Genomic DNA, 23,734 nt, shown 5'->3' on the forward strand with positions numbered 1-23,734 from the left:
GCCGTTTTATGGATTTCCAAGTGGCTGAGGCAAATTAGAGTGGCATAACAACTTTTTCATGGTCTATTCGTGGATATTGGGCGTGGGCGTTATGATAGCTGGCCACGCCCATTCGCGCAGCAGTTCGTTACAATCCTCCGAGGGCAAAAACCAGGCAACACAAAACCCCCTTTGCGTGTACAAAAGGAGGCGAAATGAATTGCGCCTTTAAGGTTTTCGTTTAAGTGAAATGTCAGCAACAGAAATTGAATCGAAAATTGTAAAATTGGTTTTGTATAAACATTTTTGCCAAATGAAATGAAAACGCTTTTCTTAAGACCTGTGCCGCTTGCCTCCTGCCTGCCATGAAATTTCATTCTTCTGTCTCCTTTTCCTCCTTTTTTGTCCGAGTTTTCCGAGCAAACATTGCGAAACATCATATTTCTTGTGCCTGTTTTTTATTTCCGAAACAAAAGCCCAGCCAAGTGGTCTAAACTAGCCACCCCGTCCGCCCCTTTTCGCAGAACTTGTGTATAATTTATTGCTCATACGACCCTTGTTCGTGTGGGTGATTTTATTTTCTTCATTTTTTCCAAGGGGAAAAGGAGGAAAAATGTGGAATTGTGGGAACGTCAAAAGTGCGTCAATCAACAAAAGCTTCAAGGCAACGAAAAGCCAGCACTCCTGTTTATTTTCTAGTTCCGTTTTTTACTTGCCTTGATTTATAACAGTCAGAAATTGTTCTGAGAACTGCCGAAGCTCGGAGATGGAGAATCTGCTCCTAACAAGCAGATTTATGCTTTCAGTTGGATTTATGGAGCCTAAAGATATTTTTAAGATCCAGCTCTCAGAATTTTTAAAATTGTTTAATTCTCATTTATATATTTTATAATTTCGTACATCCTCAGCCTAAACATTATTTAACAAATACATAAAATATAATTAAGGTCTACGACTAACCTAAGCTAACAGCTAACAAAACTAGAAATGAGTGCTTGCATTTTTCACATTGTAATCATTGACTAGTGAATTATTTGTAGCATTCCATTGACAAAAATGTGTACAAATTCATACGCCTATCTACAAGATACAAGTTACAAGTTACAAGTTACTAGCAAACCCGTTTGGCGTTAGTAGCAGCAAGATGAATATGATTGATTGCTTCGATGTGGAAACTGAGTAATGATAATGCATATGCAGTGGCAAGAACGTCAAGTATATGCCACGAATTTGGCCAGAACGAAACTAAGATTAAGTCTTCGCAGACACACACACACACACACTCTCCCAGACTCAAGCATTCACACCTTAAGGATCTAGTTGTACGTCTATATCTGCAACTACGACTCCTGACTGATTCCAGCACTGAGGCTTCCATCGATGATGGGCTGCGCGTCCTCCTCCCGGTTTCCCTCCCCCAAACAGGTGGCCATGGGTCCATGTCGCAGCAGGGAGTAGCTGTCCCGGTGATGAACGAGTAACCTGTGCTGCTGATGGGCTATGAAACTGCTGCCCCGCCTCAAGGACCTTCTGCCCATCTCGAGGATCTCCAGCGTGGGATCCCGGGCGAAAACAAAGTTCTGGTAGGCTCTCACGAAGCTGAAGATGATGGCAAAGGCTCCGCCCAGGATCATCAGGTAGGATCCGATGGGCACGGCACTCGGGGCTATCACTGTGCCCAAGTAAATCCAGCGCTTGATGGCAGGTGTCAGCTCAGAGATGCCCTATAAAGATGTAGTTTGCAGCATAATAGATTTTCTGGGTGTGTTTTGGGCATTTGATGGCTCACCTCTTCCAGCCACATGACCGGAAAGATAAAGTCTCGAAAATCACGCACTGGGTAGACGTCCTTGGCACGTGTCACTTTAAGATTCAGCTGTATCCGCACTTTACCCTCCAGTGGAACTCCAAGTTTCTAATGGAGAACAGAAATTAAGTTAGAAGAGCAATGCGGAAAAAACACGAGCGTCATATAAGAACGTTACATTTAAGATACAAATTAAACTACGTAGGCACATGCTAGAGCTCACATTTCCATGGTGACTTTGATACTTTAGGTTTATGATATATTATTAAATTCACTCACCGGTTGTATTTTGAAGTAGGTTTCATGCTTCTCACGTTCTGGCTTGAGGCCTTCCACGGAATCGAGAAGATCTGGGTGGGATTCAAAGAAATGCGGATTGGAAATGTAAACGGGGGCGCCATATTGGCACGGACTGATATTCTGGAGACCCTGAATGGGCTCATATTCGCTGGTATCGTAGCACTTGTTCTCCGGATTGTGTGCGGAATCGCCGTAGGAGTTATTGGGCAGCCGGAACAGATCCGCCGCTATGCCATCCTTTTCCACGCTCTCCACATATTTCAGCGGAATAATCCGGCACAAATCCTTATCGTATATATGAACCATCTCCGATTTGGTGAGTTCCCGCGGCGGAAAGAAGGATCCCTCCGATCCAGCTATACTCGTGCACGGCGGCTCGCTCCAGTGCGGCAGGTGATCCATCCCATTCAGCTGGTCTATGTAGCCAAACTGGTCCATGCTGTCCATGCCCGTCTTAACGGAGGACACCTCCGTGAGGGTGCCATTGCGTCCCAGGAGCAGACCCATCCTCTCCATCGGTCTCATGTGCTTCGGATAAAACCTGTGTGCCAAGCTCACCAGCGCATCGTCGTAGCCAAAGGCCAACTGCTCGGCAGTGACGTTGATGAAGGGTTTGAATTGGGCAGCCGTTACCACCACGGATATGGTTTTGGACAGGAGATATCCCAGCTTGGGGCTGAGACTGGTGAGGGTCTTTGGGAAGGTAATTAGTATTAGTTTTATAAAAGGGAGTATTATTCAATGAGAAATATATAGGGAATATTAGCTATGCAATCCTTACCAGCAGGGGAATGTTGGGCGTGACTATGGGCGTGTCCTTATCAATACTCAGTTCAGGAACAAATTGCAGTATCTTCTTATGCTGATATGACACGGTGTAGTTATTCTCGTGAAACTTGACATTCACCTTCTGCATGTCTTCCCTGTGAAAAAGCGCAGAAAGAGAAAATAATGTCTTATCATAAATCGGCACGTGCTGCGGACTTGGATTCGTGGTCCAAAGTCAGGGGCGGCCAACAAAAAGCCAAGCAATTGAATGTCAAGTTCAGTTTCGGCCGGGGAAAAGCAAAAGGCAAAACGAGTCGAAACCAACATAAAAAGTGGCAGCGAATGACGGGCACTTTGGGCCTCGATTGTCATTATGGCCACAATTTTAAACCTATCATCACCAGCCGAGATTCCCATGCAAATTTAAATCTAAGCTTGTGATGCAGTGATTGAATGATTGATCACTTTGAACCGAACCCTCTCAGGTTATCCTTCATTTAAACGGGTTCAGTTCAAGCTGTCCATGTGGAGGCCTATTATTAAACATTGCATTGCATTTGCACTAGCTCTAGATGTTGCAATCTCACTCAGCGGAAACTCGCCTTCAAGAGCTGTGAGCTCATGGTTTAATTGGCCAACTAATTGCACGGCGGCTCACGGCTGTTGGCCAGTTTGATTGGGTGTTAAAATCCGAAGAGATAATTCAATTGTTTGCACATTGCCGTGGCTAATGCCCAAGCTTAGTTTAATCTGATCTTGATAAGTCCTAGCCTATTAAGTGATTAATAGAAATATATTAGCTGATATGCAAAGATATAACTAAGTGGTGGTATTTTTTACACCCATTTTAAATAATATCAAACTGAGACATTTGAAGGCCTAAAGACAAAGTAAGACTTTGTAACTTTTGCATTAGTTTTAAGAACTTCTAAGCTATAATTATCTACCAGCTAGCAGTGAATTGCGGTATCCGGAATTCAATAGTCTCAGAGCTGGGGAAATAAATCAGATATCATTTACTAAGCCCCTAATTTTCCCTTCTAGAAGTTCAATAAGTTAACCATTAACCGTTACCGTAGCGAATATTTTTAGCCACTTGAATTGCTTTTAGCCACTTGCGATTCTAATTACAGGTATTAAGACATTAACTTCCCAGCAAACCGCGACCAATCGGAGTGCTGTGCCAAAGCGGCCGTGGAAATTTATCTATGCCCAAAGGTTTTCCAACCTGAGGTGTCAGAAAAGGCGTAACGAATCTTTCAATTGCCGCGATGTATGGCCAAATTCTGCAGCTGGGTGGCTTACCTGTAGACAAAAGGTCCAACTTCTTGCAGGTGCGGCTTTTCACCGCGGAGGAATCCATCCGGATTGGTCACATTGTAGATGTAGAGCTTGGTCAGTCGGATGACGCCGGGCCTTTGCCAATAATGATAGCTCAGTGTATCATTCCACAGCCTTAAGTTCTAAAGTTCACCAAAATTAAAACCTTTGCAGATCAGATTCCAAGGAAAACTTACCTTTAGTATAAAATAATCCAGCCAGGGCATGGAGGATAGAATAATGCCTAAGATTAAAGTAATTATCCCAATAATTATCACAGCTAGTCTATCTGCAAGGAAAGAAGAAATAAAAAGTTATTATTTTCCTGATTAGGCACGAGTCAAAGTATTGCAGCAAGACTTAGCTAAGTGCTGTTATTAAAAATCTCGTGGACAGTCCTAGAAAGCAGAGCAAAATGCTTGAGTTATATAACCCAGTTTTGTTGACTGAATAGTGACGCAAATTACCCCCTGATGTGCAGCTTTTCATATTCCTTTTTAATGCCGCTTTTTTGTGCAATTTCGTAAGGTAAATAAAATAAAATTATTTGCGAATTTCACGGTGCAATTTCACGGATGTCACACGCAATTACAATGGTCAACACTCAGATTCGCCATCTCGTGGGCAGTCAATCGCGATCTTGGCCGACTTATCGCCAGCGGACATACAGCATACAGCATATACACGTATGACAGCTGCCAAAATTTACGACCCTCTGTTATCACTAATTGAAACTGAATCTCGGCCGATGCAATGTTAATTGGCCCATGCACTTAGTCTCTGGACATTGGACGTCCGCAGCATCAACATCAACTTCAAAATCCACATCCACATCACCTGGCTGGCATTTGGAGGCGGTGGGCGTGGCCAGCAGCATCTCAAATCCGCTGATGATTCCGCTGATTATTATGATGATGATGATGATAAAGATGATGAAGATGATGGGCATGCAATGCCAACGGGTTCTGAGTATTTTCACGGGTTTTTCTGTACTTGCGGCGACCAGTCAACGAACTGATCGCCACGCCAATCCGATCAAGAAAAAGCGTTTTCGCTATCAGGTTTCGCCAAAAAGTGCCGCCGCCCCGAAAAAGTGCAAGGTGAAGCGTTTTGAAACAACATAAATTTCAATTTTATTTATTATTTATTATCTTATAAAAAGCTGCTTCGATTTTGCAGGTCACTGAGTCAAAAACGGCGACGTCAGCGATAAGGTCGAAAAAATAAGTGAAAAGGGAAGCAAGTTGGTTGGGAAAACGAATCCAAAAGTACTCTACACGAAATAAATAGCAGGGATAATAAATTATAACGTAGAAAGTATTATTAAGTTTAACAAAGTAAGAACTAAATTTGTAAAATATATTTTTGATTTAAAAGTAGGTTTAACACTTTAAAGTCTTTAACTGATTGATTTAACTATTTAAACCTTCTGTAAGAGTGCGATAAAAATGCACTTGGGTACAGAAACCTACCCCGTGAGTGCCATAAATCAGCTTGGAACTCATTAAGTCCATATTTTCAATATGGGTGCAATACTTGCTGTCAAAACATAGTCGGATTATGGGAGTAGGTGCATTGAATCACTCTTTGGCTGGCAACATTCCGGCGGTTGCTTCTCTGGTTTGTGTTCCACTGACCCTGAAGAGCTCGACGATCATAAAATCTGTCCCAGAGAAAGTTGCGCAAAAAGGAGAGTGAAGTAAAAAGCCGAAAAAGCGACAACAAGTGTCATAAAACGAGGCACATAACATTTCGGAGCCCAAGGTCAAGGGAAGACTGCGCCTCAACGGAAGGCTTTATTCGGTTGTTCGGTTCTCCAAAGCTATAATGTTACTGCAATCGAACGGCTATTGCAAATCGGGTTTCTGAGCGCGCTGGGAAGATACATATAGCCATATAGGCATATAGGCATATAGCCGCAGCGATATGGTCACTAAACATTTGGCACACAATTGATACGTCAGCGAACGACGACTGTTGACAATTATGCTGATCCCCAAGTAAACGCTGTTGTGGCTACTTACTTGTATATTTCTGTGTTGAGTTATGTTTTCTTTGCAGGGGTTTGGCTTTTATATGCGATTACCTGTTCATACTGGAGGCTTGAAAATGAAAAATTACAAAGTAAATCGTATACTTATTGTAAACTATAGTAAATATGTTTTGGCGACCCCTTTTCTGTGCGCCTCTGCCTTAATTGGATTTGGCCGCTGGTGTCATATGCTCGTTTCTTTTGAAAATTACAGCTGAGCACGCGATTCTCATATTTTCAAGCTTCTAAACTCGACAGCTAGCCAAAAACCACGCACAAATGTTAAAAAAAAAAAGAAAAGCACATCGAGAAAAGCGAGAAAAACCTAAGAGCTCTGCAATTGCCGTAGACTTTCAAACTGTTTAAATGAGACAATTTAAATGGTCAGTAATATTAGCTGGGAGGCTTAAGTGAAACATTTGCTGGCTGGGAGGTCTATGCAACCTGGTTTTATTTGTAGTTTCTGTTGAAGCTTGGCCCGAAAAACTGAAAAAAACACAAAAAAAAAACACAAAAAAAGGCGAAAAAGAATAAACGTAAGTTTCCCAATTGCCTGTTAAAATTAACGCTCACAATTACCGGCCGTAAAGCTGCAGCTGCTTCGCAGCTCTTGGCCAACAAAAGTGGCGGCGAAAAGGCAACAAAGCGTGCTGGTCATATACCATTTCAATAGACAGTTTCTAGACCCGCATATAGACAATACCATGCCATGTCCATTAACAATAGAGCTAAACAGTTGCAATGTCCGAGACAATCGAGCCGAGATTTCGCCTAAGAACGTGCCGTGCAAATAACAATAATCCAAGATCTGATCCGGCTGCCCCTCCCCCAAAATCGTTATGGCCATGTAAACACTTTTGTTTAAGCAAATAATCCAAGCAATTCCTGGAGGTCCGAGTTCACTTCCTCGTACGCGTTACAATTTGCATCACGTGACCGCATCTCCTCCGCCGATCTTCTATCCGTAAGCTATATATACTCGAGATACTGGAGATCCCTTAGTGGCCAATTAGCCGAAACAAAGGGCAATGGCTATGGGCATGTCCCACGAAAACAAAAAACAAAAAAACAAAACATCGCAACCGGTTTCTGGCTACCGAGACGTGCCTTCGCACAATTTTGCATTTAAGTTATCGCGTCGCGGCCCTTAATTAAAGCATTTACAACTGATTCTCGGTCGGGATAAGGACCCAACCGAAAGGAGGGTATGCATGAAGAGATGCGAAGGCCGAAGGTTAGGAACTGGATCTGGAAAGTTTGCCCCGAGATGAAAGGCAAACAATGCGAAGGCTCGTAGCGGAAATCCTGGGGAGAAACCCAGAATGGAAAGTGAACTGGCATTTCCACTCGGTTGAGTCAGCCAAGATCGAAATGGAATGTTATTGATGACCCCATTTAGATTAATATGGGAAGATACCAATTTAACGGACGACAACATATTTCTTCATAAATGTTTCGCAGACTTCCTATATGAATGAGTTGTTGCTTCTTCTCGTATTGTATAATAATGGAAATGTAAAAAGATTCTCTTTATTGTTTCTCATTTTATATTTACAACTTTTAAAGTTTCAGTATTTTTATTTTATTTATGCGTTTTTCAAACAATATATTTATTTTGGCTTCTGGTTGACTGCATTCTGTGTCAACATCTTAAAAATTCCGACGCAGAGCAACCGAAGCTGAGGCACGATCTTGGCCAGGCCTTAATGCCAGCATGTGGTTATATAATCGCAAAGTACACCACACTAGCAGACTCGCAGATTCGGTCGCAGATTGCCAAAGAGTCCGCTGCCATCGGGAACTCTTCTTCTTCGGCAGAGCTGAGCTGAGCTGGGCTGAGCCACTTGAGTCTCGACTGCATCGACTGCAACCATCGCGCCTGTTTCTGTTTGAGCCGGCCAAACAAATGGCCAAAAGCACGTCGCCCGCGTCTAGAGCCCCCCTACCCCCACTTAAGACATAGAATTGGCCATAAGCAACCTGCATGTGTTTATTCATGCTCACTCTCCCAATCCACACGGCATCCACGGCGGCTACTTGATTTCGCACTCGCCAGCACTCAACTCACTGTCGCTATCACTGGCCCCTTGAATCCACTCGGAACCCACTCGTTCACTCTTTTTCGGCGCTCATTCACTGCCTTGCAGCTTTAGCTGCACAGCGAGAAATACTAGGGCTGATATACTCACCAGCTGATGAATAAAAACCACTAATTAACACAATCACTTAAATTAATATTAGAGTTAAGGTAGCTTCAGGTTTCACTACATTAATCAAGACTGCTGCTTTGTAATACATATATTAAGTAGTGTTATTACCATCAAGTTCAATTGCTTTCTGTGTGGCCAATCGCACCCCCCATCCCCTCGCCAAATGTCTTAGCCATTGATTTGGCAACATTTTCATATTTGCTTTGAATGAGCTCGTGGCTAGTTGCTGGTATTGGTCTTCGTACGTCCGAGTATTTGGCAGTTAAAAGTGGCTAGTATTGCTGGCCACATAGTTTTCAATTGCGAATTTTCTGTTTTTAATGCTGCTTGTTGTTTGTTTGTTATGTTCAGGCTTGGCAATAGAATTGCCCAAGAGAAATCAGCTAGCTTCCTCCATAAGAAGTAACATAACAGATAGACAGCATCTCTCATATAAGCCAGTATATGGAGGGCAATTAAAAGCTTGGCTATTTTGGCCTTTAATCGTAAAGATATATCTCAGATAAGTCCTTCGGCGATCGTCACGTCCAACAGAAGTACCCATAATTGCTCCGTGGCCAAACAGCATCCCCTAGAAGTCCAATAGCAAGGCACTTGGCGAACATGGCAATAAAGCCAGGCCAATAGTCAAGTGCAAAGCGCTTAAAAAATAATTCTATATAAGCGACAATCGAAAAACGCCTCGAAAACGAAGTGAAACCGAAACCAGAAAATACACAAAATTCAACCAAAAAACTAGTGAAAAGCGAAACGTAAACAAACGGAGCCTGGGCTTCAGTCTAAGCCAAGTTCAGATTGCTGCCGTCCCTCTCTGGCGAATGTTCTTGGCCATGGTTACTAGTTACTGTTTGCTAGCTGGCTAGTTGGCTGGCTGGCTGCTTGCACACTTGGCTGCCTTCGACTAACTAAGCCTAGCTGGCTTGGCTCGGCTTACTCGGCGTATACGCAATGTCGGCCATTGCATAGAACGCTACAATTTGAGTTTGAATTGGAAAACTCGAGTTCGTGTCTGTATGTTTCCTTGATTTACATCTGCGCGTAGTTGGCTGCTTAGTTTAGCTGTTTCGCTGTTTCGACTTTTCGTTTTCAAGTCTGCCTCTAAATTGTTTTGTATTTTAGTCTCTTGGTTTTTCCTTTCGGCCAAAGACTAGTTTTTCATTTTTTTGGCTGCAGTTCTTGGATGACCAGTTTTGTAAACAGCATTTTGCGGTATTTTTTCAAACTGTCAATTTGCTGGTGTGGGTATGGTCTTTGCTTTCAGCGAACTCAACAAGCATCTGACCAATTTGGCAGTTGATATTGACTTTTAGCTAGCTAATTGAGCATTTAATAACATTTTTCCTTAATTCAATTTTCTTGTTGTCTGTCGAAGGTGATAGGAGTCTGTCAGTCAAGGCATTTCCTTTTCGGGAAAGCTTGTCCGAATAGTATGGGAAAACTCCCAATATGGTGGATTACATTATGCTAAAAGAGTTTCCAAGATGTTTTACCTGATTCTTAAATATATTTTCCGCAACTACCATTAATGATTTGCTTCATGCTGAAATTAATGTACTAATTGTTTTGTTTTCAAATACGCCTTGTTTATGCATCATTATTTTGTATACACTCGGATGACTGGCAAGTTTAGCGCTGTAATTAAGTGGGGTGTACTTACTATTGCTAATCCTAACTCCATTTGATATCAGCATGGAGAGCGGCGTTCCCCTGTGTGTCACATGGGGGCGGGACCTCCGCCCCGTGGCAGTTGACCCCTGTGATGGCTGTGCATGTTGTTGCTGCTGTTGTGGATGCTGCTGTTGCTGTTGCTGCTGCTCTCGTCGACCACGCCCACAGGTGGCCCAGTCAAGGAGGTGATCTCTAGCGGTGCGTCCATATCGCAGGTAATGTTTTTCCAAGCCCATAATTCAAGTCTATCGGAGATAGTAGCAATAAAAAGCGGTTGAGGTGGATTAGTTCAACGGCGACTAGGGGACAACAACATATTTATAGAAGGCAATTATAATTTAAATGGCCTGCCGTGTCGGTCAAGTACTTCCTGGGGTCGTTTGTCTAACCAGGAGACGCGAAGAATTTCTAGAAGCTCGCACCGCCAGCCATGGCATACTTCTCCAAAGATTTGGCTGTGATTAGCTGCATTTTTAAGCGGACCTACTGAAACCGCAATGAATCGTGCCATAAATTCAGTTACAACAGTATAATAATATATGTTTTTATTAGCCCGGTGGCTGATAAATGCTCCATGGCGTAAATACATTTGTCACTCGCTACGTGAGTGCCGGGGAACCCTCTCCGCTGGCAGGTCGTTACCTTAAGCCACAGACAATATGCTAATTGGGCAGCAGCCACTGGCTGGCTACCGGCACAGTTTCATTTGCTTACTAATTGAAAATGCAGAAAATCAATTGGAATCTATCTATGGGTCCAGGAAAACGTGAAGATCTCAGTTCGATCTCAGTGTATTAATCAGGCAATGCGGAATCAAACTCAGGTCGATGCACGTGATCACATCATATCGTAAACAATTAAGAAGTACCAATACAATTTACTTAGAGTTCCGTTCTTGCCAAAGAAATTCTTTATAATTAATTATTATGAATAATATTGATTTTACTATAATTATTGTTACTGCCTAAAATGAAAATCAGCCCTTTGATAGCTCTTGGATTTCCATAAATGTTCCATAAATCTATTAGGCTAATTGCTTCATGCTGAAATTGTTCCACTAATTGTTTTTATATGTCTTGTTAATGCCTTGTGCCTTATTTTTCATTCGAAAAATGCTAATGCATGCTAATAAATAATATAATAAAATGGGAACTATGGGCGAAGCCTGGAAAATTTTATGATCTCGGCCAAAGGGGAATTGTAATCAGTACACATGATCAATAATCGAGTTCAATCGTGGTGACACTTGGTTTTTATTGTGCAAAGCAGAATATTTCTATGCAAAGTGCGGAAAAAAACAAATGACTGAGGCAACGAACTTTGCATACCTGGACTTATGCGTGAACTGGACTCTCTACTCTCAACTCTAGTTTTGTCGCTGCGACTGTGAGCTCATAGCCCATTTGGTCATTTACCAAGATTTTCATTTAAGCCGCATCTCAAGTGAGGGCAAATTATTTTTAATGGACTTCTGACATAACTGAAATGTTAGTTAAACGGCGGTCACAATTGAGCGATTTTTGTTTATGAACAAAGTTGTGTAAAGTTGGATACAGGCAAAAAATAAGAAAACAACAATATTTAAACCCAATTAATGACATTTATATCTTTTGTACTTTGTTTTGCGATGTTTTTTGGGTATCTCTTTTAATTGCAGCCAGATTGTAAACCGCTTTGGGCCAAGAGAAGCTGACTTAACTTTTTGCCATTTTGGCAGGGCAAATATTTAGCTGTGCGCTTAATGAGCATAAAATAATTAAGGCCGCATTTAATTTGCCAACTTTTCAAGGGTATTCAAAGGGAAAGGATGCGGAAACGAGCGAGGTTCTCTGGATAACGACTTCATTCGAAGTCCAGAATTCAGCATTCAGCATTCAACAGTCGGAAGTGGCTATTATTTATCATCTTGCGGTGCGAAACTCCACCCCCACCATTAACCCCTTGTTGCACACTCCTTCGTCGAAAATCACGCCTCAATGGCCAACGCCAATCCATTAAGAAGTTCCCAGCTCGCCGGAGCAGAAGAAAATAAATAAAGTGGTAAAATTGGGAGAGGGAGAAACAAAAAAAAATTAAACACGTTTTTTACAATTTTGCGCTTATTGTACTTATTGGCCACGGCGTGGTCACCTGGCTTCTTTGGCATAAGCACATTATGCAATCCGAAAAAATAAGACACCGGCACAGTGAGACTCTGGACTGGATTGGCCTGACTAGAAAATCATTAAAAAATAGCACAAGCATTTGCGTAAAGAAATTTCAAAATGCCAAATGCGAAATTTGATTGACCTAAATACGGTTTTATAATAGCCATATATCCCCGGCCAGACCAGAGGTGTATATGGCAACTGGCTGGATGTGTCGCAACTGCCACATGCCTCTCGCCGCCACTGGAGCACCATGTCCAGCTCGGCCAGCGAAGCTTTCTAACAGCTGACGCCGACGATACCCAACCCGATTCCATGGCTTCCATCCATATACTCATGCCCAGTCCCAGTCCCAGTCCCAGTTACAGTCGCAGTCCCAGTTACAGTCGCTCAGCCTCACTTTCGATTGCAGTTGCAGCAAAAGTAGTGCCAGAAGTAGGTTGCCTGGCCAGCAGGCCACTTGGCCATTGAGCCACTGTGCCACTCCACCACTCCACCATCCAAAGCGTTCGTTGGCATTTGCCGAAAATCTGCCTTCCCGCTTGCACCTGCTGCACTTTGCTGCAGCTCATGTTGCTGCTGTAGATGTGGCTGCTGTTCGCGTGCATTTCGAAGTGTGAGTCAAGAGCTGCGCCTTCTGTGGCGCCTGCTTGGGGGTATTGTGTTAAACTCGCTGGGAGGGAGGATATCAATTTCGGAAAAACCCACATTTAGCTATGGCTTCGTGAACTTTAAATGGGCAGAAAAAAATTGGGCAAACACTGGCATGCCGCTGGGATTCTGGAATAACCAGTCGGCAAAACCAACTCAATGCACAGCTTGGTTTGTCTTGTACTTATTGAGCATTTTAATTAATAGTGTTGTAACTTACAGAAAGAGTATTTATAAATTTGATTAAGTTTGCTGTCTTTTTCTTATCTAAATATTTTATAAGCATGTTGCCAAATATTTTCCTTAACTTCTGTGGAGTGTATCTCAAGTTCGCTGCTTTCCTTGACTCATTCGGCGATGTTGCCTCTTTGCAAACAGTAGCCACCAGCTGGAGTGCCTGTTTCTCCTCCTCCTCCTCCTCCGACTGGCTGTCCAATGTCTGATGTCTGATGGCTGCGATGTCGTTCCTCTTGTTGCACTTGTTTGTTTTGGTTTCTTGGGAGTGCAGTTGTGACTGTGAAGCTGCTGCTGATTTAATAATTTCACACAGCCGCAGTTTCGGGTTACTGTGCACTTTTTGCTCAGTGGTGCGAAGGTCACGCGCCACTTTTTCTCTTTCCCGCAGATACCATTTACCATCCCCAGCTGCGGAGGAATCCAGTTTTTTTTTTTGGCTGGAGTGCGAGATTTCGGCCTGTTTTATGCATTTTTAATAAATTTCTGCTTAATTTTTTTGGCAGCCAACGCTTTATTATTTTATGGTCGTTATTATTTTTTCTTTCTTTCCTGCGCTGTTATTACATATATAAAATATCAATTTTTTGGAATCATCTGCTTCCTTTTCCTCCTTTTCCTCCTTGGCCGAAGGCACTTGAATGGCTTCATAAGCCATGGCCAAGAGGTGCGCCCACAAAAGGGACGAGCACATGGACATATGGACACAAGGGCCTGGCATTTCATAATTGGCATCGTTGGGAACGCGTTGATTGGCAAATTGTATGCAATTATTGAAACTGTGGGTTGCCTCTTTTTGTTCGATTTCACATGCGAAAGGTTCGTTCATCTTTTCCGCTGTTGACATTGAGATAAACATAAAAATCTTTCCGGAAGTCTCCGTTGGAACCAGAAGTGCTCTCTCATTTAGCTCTAATTGCAACCTACACATGGGGCAGGGTATTTATTTGGCTATGCCCCCAGCAGCATAACGGCTAAGTGCACGGAAAAAAACTTAAAGGCGCCCTAATAGCCCTAATTATTATGACTCTTTTATCATTACTTCTTGCTTCCGTAGGGATTCTGGAAAATCGATTGGCTTTGTATAATTCGGTGGTAATTTATTCCTTGCTAAAAGTCAAATTAAAGTTTATATGTTATTTCTTTCTGTGTGAGCGCTTTCCGCTTGGTAGCGCCACACTTTCCTTGGCGGGGCGCAGACTTCATCCAACTCTTATTTTATTATGCCATCGTTTTGTTCAGCTCAATTAAGATACAACGCATCGGGAGCGAAAGCGATGGGTATATTTACATGGGCATATTCATAGCTCAGGTAGACAGGCCAAGCGCAACAAATCATTCTATAAATGGTACAACAACAGCAGCAAACACTGCACGAGCCATGTATACAATTTAAATGGCATTAAGTAATTCAACATTAACATTAAACTTCATGTTATAATAATTGTTGTTGAAGGAATTGAAAAAATGGAGCAAGTTGTGTGCGGAAAGTAGAGTTCGCACAACTAAAACGAAAGACTTAGGAAACGAACTTGACATTGTGGGATCATACTGTTTGTAATTTTATTTACTTTAATAATTTTTCCCTTTCAGATTGCCAACCAACTAAAGTAAATCCCCAATAGAAGTTCCCTTTTTTGCAGTAGCTTGATAACTGCCTTTTCAATTGGCATGCCCTAATTGAGCTCTCATCTTCAAAATCACTTGATTAGTTGCCCCGGCATTTGACACGCGTTCCCCCAAGCCGGAGAGCGGCAAAAAGCGTTAACAAGATTGTTGTGAACGTCATGGAGTCTGGACGGAGTTGCAGTGCTCGTCCAAGTCGCGGACTTGGCTGAAACCGTGGCCAATCACTGAAGCGTTGCCGGCCGCTCCATCAACAGCTGAATTATTGGCAAATATTTTCCAATACTCGGCAGCAGCTGCGTCGAGTGTTGTAATTTATACGTGCACACTCTCCCGCTGTCTATTTTTGGGAACACTTTTATGGCCTTTTTTTTTGGCGAAACGATACGCGAAATGCTCCAATTACGCTTGAGAATTTCCACTGAATCAAAAAGCCCTTTTCGAGCAGGCTTTTTCTGCGAGTCATGAATCAATTTCGTTCGCTTTGAGAAGGGTCTGATCTGGTTGTCAGAGAAATAAGGCCGGCAAGGTCGTGCGCAAGTGTGTGTGGGCCGGCAACTTCAATCCTGACCTAAGTCACTATATAAGCGTATAGCCAGCCGATTCGCTTGTCTCGCCCGCGGCCAGAAATTAGCGATTGATGGCTTTCTCGCACTTTAAGCCGCCAAATGGCAATTTGCCAATTTCTCGGCTCTTATCAGGGGGCCAATCAGTTGGTTATTAAAGAGCATGGCCTGGCTCATTATGTAAACCTATCTGCCAGATATTGTATGTTCGCGTTATTAGCAAGTGTGCCTGCCCCGGGCCGTGGTCAAATGAATCAGAAATTCACGAAAAAAAAAAAAACAAAAAATAGCTACACTCATCACAAAACTTGTGTCAATATTTCAATTTAACGGTTAGGAAAGCAGCAAAGCAACGCAACAAAAGCGGCCTTTTGTGTGACGTCTATTGCACTTAGAGGTATTTTTTCGCTTGCGGTTAATTTAAGACAACTTCTGTGTCCACGTTTAAGTCTGGCAAATCGGTGGGCGGACAACTGGATGGATGGCTGGGTGGGTTGGGATGAGTGACTAGCTGGCTGTCCCAACTAAGTGCTCTAGGAGGTGTAGACAGCGTTGGAAATTTCGCCTAAATTGTTGTCTGCGGTTCGCTTGAAAGTGAAACTGATTGGGCTATTCCCAAATGTGGCGTGATAAAATAGGGCTCGAAGAGTGGTTGAGGGATGTTGAAAGACCTAAATGTATATAGTATAGTTAAACTGTATATAGTAACAATTTTAGTTTCCTAAATGAGGGAACAAGGTTCCTACAGCATTTCCACATAACGTAGATTTTAGTCAAATTTAAATATTCTTTTAAAACCACCGCGAATGTCGTCATAGGTTGTTTGTTTTTGGGACATCTGTTTGCGCTGACCCCTAAATTTCACACCATTTCACACACAGATGTCTCAACTTTTATTACTTTTATTTGCTTCAAGTATTTCAGTATTTCAGTTTAGCTGTCACTAAGGTCATAAACAGTATTTTGCCAAATTTGCGCAAATGGCATGGGAACTTGTAAAGAAGACAAATTTGTCAATAATCAATAGTGAGATTTGACGCATAAACTAGAAAGATCTATATTATACGTCAGCTCTCTAGTTTCATTGAAAGGGAAATGCCCAAAGCTGGGTGACCTTACCTCTGTGACTTAACATTGACCTTAACTCAGCGTGCATGTGGGTCAAACTTAGTCAGGGGTGGGGAAAACGCATCATTGTGGGGTTTTTGGTACGTGTCTGCGGTGGCATATTTGCGAAATTGCCCGAAAACCAAAACCTAAAACAGATCGGCAGACTCCAAATAATATGCATTTGGCCAAGAGACAAACATACGAGAAATCACCGCTCATAACCACATTGCCGTTATTTTGCATAACTTGCAAAATGTTCACACTTAATTGCAGACTGCAAAAATGAGCCAAAATGCGAAGGCAGAAACAGCAAACCAAACTGTTTATAAATTGAAGCAAACAACCCAAGAGTCATTGGGCAAGGGCTTTTCTGAGTAGTCTAGATTTTTGACATCACATTGATAAGGCTGCCGGCTGTCCAGTGAATTTTTTCGCAATCAGCTTAATTGATTTGCTCCCGTCTGGCGAATGAAATGATATTTTTGACAGCTCCGTTAATGTTTATAATCCAATTAAATGCGCACATTGAACTGCATTTCGATTAAAAGGTGCAGGGGGTTGAATATTTGAGCTTATATAAGTACGCCGCTGATAAAATTGATAGGTCAATAATAACATAATATAAATATAGCATTATTGCAATTTTATTCGTTGACAGATTAATAGAATTAATTATATTTTCGGTTTCAATTCAAATCAGATAAGTACTCTTCAATTGAATTTAAAGAGGTTGCTAAACATTTCTATTGACATCAAAAATTAATTCAGTTCATAAACAATTGCAATTTCCATCACGATATTTAAATTAATTATATTCAACAGAAATAATCTAATTCCAACCAATAAATAAATGATTAAAATTATTTAAGTTCCATTGAACTTAATTTGAATTCAATTATGCAGTCACATTACAAAGAATATATTCTTTTTCTAATCAATCAATAGAAGTTTGTTCACTTATGCGATTGAAGTCAAGGGTTAATAATTAAGTAAGCCAAATAAATTGCAGACCAATTATTCTTAGGCAGTTAATGAAAACATTACCGCCAATCCGCGAAACCTTTAACAGAAGCACATTAATAAAATTCCGTTCTTGACACGCGGATTATAATTAATGAAACCACACTTGATATTTACTATGTTTTGCCACCACACAGAATATTGCACATACGCCCTGAGGCCATAACTCATACGCCCCGTTTGTCACTTACGTTTCGAAAATTCTCAGGCGCTGCACGGCTAATCCAAGGTTTGTCTTTCGCTAGTGGAACTACGATCGGAATCTATTTGGGTCAGATGTAAACTTTTCGCATATTCACTGCCGCAAACGAATTGATTTTGTGCCAATTACGATATGTTTTTTGCTTGCAATTTGGTTTTTAAGAACTCATACTACTGCATTATCCTTCGCACAGACACTCGTCGAACTCTGTGAATTTATTTAGCCGCATTTACTGACGATCGCGCCCGCTGGCGAGAGCATGTGTCGTTTTAAGTTGACGCGTCGAAATGAAAAACTGGCATGAATGGACCGTCGTCTGGGCAAGACGTTTTTGTTTAAAACCCCCAGACTTGCGACGACTTCGGCAGCGATCGCCGACTAAGTACGAGTGCTTTACAGCCGAGCCGATCGTTCAGATTCGCTTGAATGTATCTGTGAGATACTCGTATCGCTCAGCTCGCCCAGTGTGCTGCAATCCTAGCCGCCGTTTAGATTTAAGGCAACAGAAACAGAAGCAGAAACCGAAGCCGAAGCAGAAATTTGGCAATTGGCTTAAACGCATGCGCAGCCGAGGTGAGTTTCTCTCATGTTGAGTTTTTCCTTTCCTCAACAGGTAATTGGCCTGATTGGAACTGGGGGTTTTTTTCGCATTTATGCTGAGTCACCTGTACTTTGGGTTACTTCGCTTGTTTGTTTTTGCTCGCTGTTTTTATCGCCGTCGGTGGTTCTAGTTAAGTGAACTTGAAGCCGTTTTATAGCTTCCTTAGTATTTCCGACTTTTGGGGTTTTTCGGAGGGATATGCGGTGCGACAGCTCGGAAAGTGATGCCCTTTGCCCAGGATCGTAAGTGCATGGAGAAAAAATATTGCCAATGTATTTTCCCTTAAAATTAGTTTATCAGCTTGCTTGTTTTTCTTTTAGGTATAATTTTTTATATTTGAGTAGCCGATAATTGCAACCAAGGCTAATTATATTTGGATGATCCCATTGAAGACTTTATCAATTGCAGATAATAAACCCGAATTATACACCTTGAAGGCGATGGTTGTGAAAAACTCCCCATTTGCCATAAACCGAAGTGGAAAATTTTCCAGACGCGCAATTGTTTTTATGTGTCTAAAGCAAACAACTTAAATCGGGGGCTTGACTGCCCTCGCCAGACGGCTAATTCCCGCCGATTCAGAGCGATTTAACAAATACAAATCAGCTATCCAGCTATCACGCACTGACGTCATAAGTGTAAAGTATAGGAGATATATATACCTCTTGTTGATCTCACCGGACGGGATCTGAACTCTTCAATTAGAGACCTGTATGTAGATAGGGGTTTGCTTTTACGGCCAAGAACTTGGTCATAAATTTAATGGAATTGATTAATACACCCATTGAATGAAGGACATCAACTAGCCAAGTCAATCATAACTTTCTTAGGCTATAAATACAAACCCGGAGTAATTAGCATGGCACTCTAGTAAATCCGCTGTAATCTGTGAATATGTAAAATATTGCATTGGGATAGCTTCGGTTCCAGTGATGATTGATGGCGATAGATGACAGCTACATTTGCTTACTTTAGATTTCAGCACATTAAGTAGCATGACCGCACCGGAAACTGGTCTTTTGTAGAACCATTTGCCGCCACAAAGGAAGTTCTCCCGCAGTTCAATGCGATTCCAGTGGGTCACAATGCGAAGCCTCTCGAAAATCCAACTTTCCTCAAGTGCTCAGTAAACTTGGTACCTAGCTTACCCAGTCGGAAATAAGTGAGATTCGCGCGGCTTACAAATGACACAGTTACCCAGTTATCGGCCAAGGATGCCACTGCACTTATAAATTTGGCCCAAAGACCTTAATCTAATATACAGTACAAGTAGCCCTGAAGGCTGCAGTTGTCAAGAACGACTTAATTGCAGTTGTGAAACTCGAAACTAAAGCACAACCAAGTATGTTTACATTTGACAACGAAAAGTTAAGACCGCGACACATGTTATGGGGACAAGTTGTGGTCGTTTTTGGACAACCAAAAATTTTAACTTATATTGTTTATAATTATAATTGCCAGCATTTTGCGGAAAAGGCCACGGGGGACATTAAAAATATTCAAACTGCCTCGGCAGACGATCCACTTGAATGGCAAGAGGAATTTGCCTCTGGAATGACTTAAGTCATTTTTACAGAGGCCAGTAATGTCCACTCCTACAAGTTCAAGTTTGCCAGACGAAATCACATGGAGTCGGGCTTAAATGGGTGATTAGTTAACGGCACGTTCGATTTAATTGCCCTACGACAAAGATCTTAACTGCATGATCATGCTCGGTACTTGGTACCGAGATCAAAATGAAGAGGTCACTGAAAAGCTGCCGATTTTGGGCAAATGATGATACCAAGCTTAAATACTAAGGGAAATCGTAATTGGAAAGATATATATTTTTAAATAAGTATCTTTAGCTTGAATCGTACACATATTAAAGGCGCGAAAATGTGTGAAAAATGATATAATATTGTTATTTAAGTAGTTTCAGAACCCACGTCAAAGCCATTAAAAGAGGTAGTTTTTATGGTTTTACATTTGCGCATTCCTATTTTACAAAGACAACAAATATTGAAGTTACGATTTAGTGATAATTTTGATTTGAGGCTTTGTAAAATAATGCGTACGCCGGTAAGTAGAATTAGTTTGGTAGTGAACCAGATTTCCTTACAAATATGTACAAAATTCTGTTCTCACCAAATAATTAATTCAAATTGCGCTTTTGCCAGCATTCAAAAAGAAATTCCCCGCACTTGAAAGTGGCCAAGCCCCAATATTGTATAGACCCTTTCGAATAGGTTTCGCAAACTTTTTAATTTGTTTGTCAGACACTCGGCAGTAAACCTTGGTTAAACAGGGGTAAGGGCCCGGATTTATGTGGATATCACACTCGAGGGGCAACAAAGTACGTCTGGGATACTGCGAACTTTGAACCTGACATACATTTGATTTATATTAAGAGATTCGCTGTTGAAAAGGGTGTGACCAGAACGAGACATCATCCTTCACATTGAAAGTTGATTCACCTGAACGATCACAAAAAAAACAGGTCTCAAGTGTCGCAATCCAACCTAGAGAGGTTTCTACAAGTCCCCAGCCCGAAAACCCAGCCAGAAAGATTGAGAAGATCAAACGGCATCTCATTGCCAAGCAAATCGGAAATCAGACAGCACGAGCCAGGCCCATGAAACATATGACCTAGCTGAAACAATATGTGCTAGCTAGCTGATTATGGCCATAAACCTATTGCCAAAAATATGACGTGAAGTGCAGAAATTTTTACATATCCATTTATTCAATTATTCAACGAGCGACCACCACACGGTAGACAGGCTTACAAAACACTGCCTTCCAAGGGCCATAATTCACAGACGACTGGCCTAGAAGCAGTCGCAGTCCGAGGAGTTGGCCCATCCAGCGAATTGGCCAACTTAATACATCGTTTTCTTTCAATTACCGCTCGAAGGACAAAACAGACTGCTGTTTAGCAGGGCTGCAGGGTTCTGCGCAATCGTGGTCAAAAGCAAGCCCAGTCAGCCTCTGCAGACAAATCTCTTTATTATGGCCAAGAAATGAAAAAGTTTTCGCCTCGCTGTTGAAGGCGTTGAAGCGGATATAATTACCCGCAGACTTAATGTTTTAATTTGTGGAAAATGCTTTGCATCTTTGACGATTTTCATTTGAGTTTATGTGGCAGGGAAATTGATTGCCGCTTAATTGGAAATTGTAGGGCAGTCGAAATCTAATTCCGTGCATTATGTGCAGACTCATAATTTTGTGTATTTCATCAGCTTTTCTAATATTATTCCTACAAATGTTATGTCTTCTTATATGTATATTTCAACCTATGTTAGACCAAATACATCTTTCTTGAATGTATCTACAACTTTCCAACAGAAACTAGTTTCTCTGCTTAACATAATCAGATACTGTTAAAGTTGAGATACAGTTCTGCATACTTTTAGGAAGATATGCTATATATGTATATTCATAATCTTTGCAATTTGAATAACTTTGGTTGAATTTATGTGAATTTTCGTGAGCACACCTAAGAACACTTAGTGTTCTCGATTTTATTGAAGAAAGCTGAGTTATCCACTGGCAGTTATGCCCATTATATTATTCAACGTCATGATCCCGCCTCTATATAGAAAGGGGCGGCACCCGACAACTGATCTACAAGGCAAAAACAAGGCTTCCCTCGATTGCCCCACCTTTGGCTTGCCTCCTCATTAATTTTCGAGCAGATTTCCACTGCAATTACCAATTACTGTCAAGGCTACTAATCTTGAACCGACTATTGGAATAATAATAATAGTTTATGGAGGGATTTTACGGCGATCGCATTGCGGAAAGCTCCTCTTCATTTACGGCTTAATTGATTCAACTGTAAACTCACTACAAATAGTCTTAAAATAAAACAATTACATTTATTGAAACTGGTTTAAGGCCCAGTGTGCTTTTTATGACGTCGGACACTAAAATGATTGCGATGTGCGGACAGACACCCAACGGTAAAGCTATATAACTTCAGGTCGGCGGGTCAAACGACCTCGGCTCACTTACTGACGGTCAAGGGTCAGCAAATTGCGGCAAAGCCCGTTGCATTTATTGCACTTTTTATTCTGGCCGCACTCAATCAATTGTCATTCAGTTTGATCGATATATGCGTTTCAATACTTACTGCTGGCAGGTCCTTGCCTGCGTTGATAATGATTAACTGGCTCATTGCCTGCTTTTTAATTATGCTGCTATTGTTGCGTTATTATTATGCAATAGTTTTTTATTATCCCCACTTTTTCTTGCCTTGTTTCCAGAGTCTGTTACGGCACGCAATTAATTATATGGTAATAATGCACTACTGATATGAGTTGGGAGTTGATATTCCTTTACTTTTTACATATTTTCAGAAATAATATTATCTGTATGACTACGCACAGAGCCTCGAAATCGACTAAATGGCTGGAGAGGCTGTGGCCCTTAGTTGACTCAATTTCAGATTTCTTCTTGCGAAATCAGTAGCGGAATGAGGGTCTTAAAATAATGAACGAGTAAAGTGGATAAAGTTCAAAGCAAATTTTCTTTTTGCCTGGGTTCTAAAGCATATACCTAAATTTTAAATTATTATTTTTATATGATAATATGTTGAAAATATTATATTATGCGCCCTTTAAAGGCGCTCATGTATAAAGAATGCCCTCCTGACTTTTGAAGCGTATTTAACAGGTCTTAATTGAACTGTGCGGTTGACCTGTTGGCATGCGTACGACAGTACATATAGAGCCACACAGCAGACTTTCAGATACAAATTCAGAATCATGCGTGGGGAATTTAGCAATTTCAAAGATATGCCACCATTAAAAAATTAAACATGAGAAATGTGTGATAGGAAAATGAAGCTACTCTCGGTATTTTTCAGCCTACCGCAAACTAAACAAACAAAAAATATGATTCCTTAATTACGGCAACTTCAACCCTTCGATGCTCCGGACAGCGTGCAAATGTCAATCAACTGGAGGCAAATAAAAACAAATATGCAGACCGCATTTTGCATAAATGTAAATACTCGTAATAATTTGAACCCAAGGCAAACAGGGAGCTGGAAAAAAGTCGATGAAGAATTAAATTAAATTGTGCAATCAAAATCTGTGACGAGTGAGCAAAACCAAAATGCCAAAGCCTGGCAAATGCAGAAATTGTTTCGAGGCACCTCGTTTGCCGTTTGCCGTTTGCTGTTAGCTGTTAGCTGTTGGCCTGGTCAGAAACAGAAGCCAAATGTCCATCAGAAATGCATCCAATGGATTTGCTAAAAAGTAGCAGGCGCCGTAACACGGATGAATCACGGCACGAGGAGGAGGAGGAGGGGGAGGAGCAGGCACAGGAGCTCTCCGTCCGGATAATTAAAAATGCTGCGCCTCCGGCCGCAGGCCTTCACTCATCGGCTTCAACTGCACTGGCAGCCCAGTTAATTGAATTGGCTTTTGGTTTTTGTGATTATTTCTTAGAGCTTCCTCCCAGTTAGAAACGGCCCATCCAGGCATACTGCATATGCATAAGCGTTCT

The 23,734-nt window shown here is 41.6% G+C and overlaps 1 protein-coding gene across 3 annotated transcripts; it reads right to left on the reverse strand.

Moving 5' to 3' along the window:
• Window positions 1-828: 828 nt before the first annotated feature.
• On the reverse strand, window positions 829-17,946 carry LOC6532469 (lysosome membrane protein 2). Of its 3 annotated transcripts, XM_015193891.3 has the most exons (8): window positions 17,630-17,946; window positions 10,074-10,329; window positions 4,372-4,463; window positions 4,160-4,317; window positions 2,868-3,009; window positions 2,066-2,779; window positions 1,769-1,894; window positions 829-1,703 (listed from the first exon to the last, which is right to left on the reverse strand). In XM_015193891.3, exons 2-8 carry the CDS (start codon window positions 10,318-10,320, stop codon window positions 1,320-1,322), a joined length of 1,863 nt encoding a protein of 620 aa, XP_015049377.1. In that variant the 5' UTR covers window positions 10,321-10,329; window positions 17,630-17,946; the 3' UTR covers window positions 829-1,319. The 3 variants fall into 3 exon arrangements, with proteins under 3 accessions (XP_015049377.1, XP_002093216.2, XP_015049376.1); XM_002093180.4 differs by lacking the exons at window positions 10,074-10,329; window positions 17,630-17,946 and adding an exon at window positions 5,012-5,286; XM_015193890.3 differs by lacking the exons at window positions 10,074-10,329; window positions 17,630-17,946 and adding an exon at window positions 4,642-4,975.
• Between the last annotated feature and the right edge of the window lie 5,788 nt (window positions 17,947-23,734).

The sequence above is a fragment of the Drosophila yakuba genome, chromosome 3L, assembly GCF_016746365.2.
Source record: "Drosophila yakuba strain Tai18E2 chromosome 3L, Prin_Dyak_Tai18E2_2.1, whole genome shotgun sequence".
NCBI lineage: Eukaryota > Metazoa > Arthropoda > Insecta > Diptera > Drosophilidae > Drosophila > Drosophila yakuba.

Coding starts and splice junctions, on each gene's coding strand:
- LOC6532469 (XM_015193891.3), bottom strand. CDS start 10,320: ATGGGCTTGGAAAAACATTACCTGCGATATGGACGCACCGCTAGAGAT. Junction 4,318..4,371: donor TGGATTATTTTATACTAAAG/GTAAGTTTTCCT, acceptor GGTGAACTTTAG/AACTTAAGGCTGTGGAATGA. Junction 2,780..2,867: donor CGCCCAACATTCCCCTGCTG/GTAAGGATTGCA, acceptor ACCTTCCCAAAG/ACCCTCACCAGTCTCAGCCC.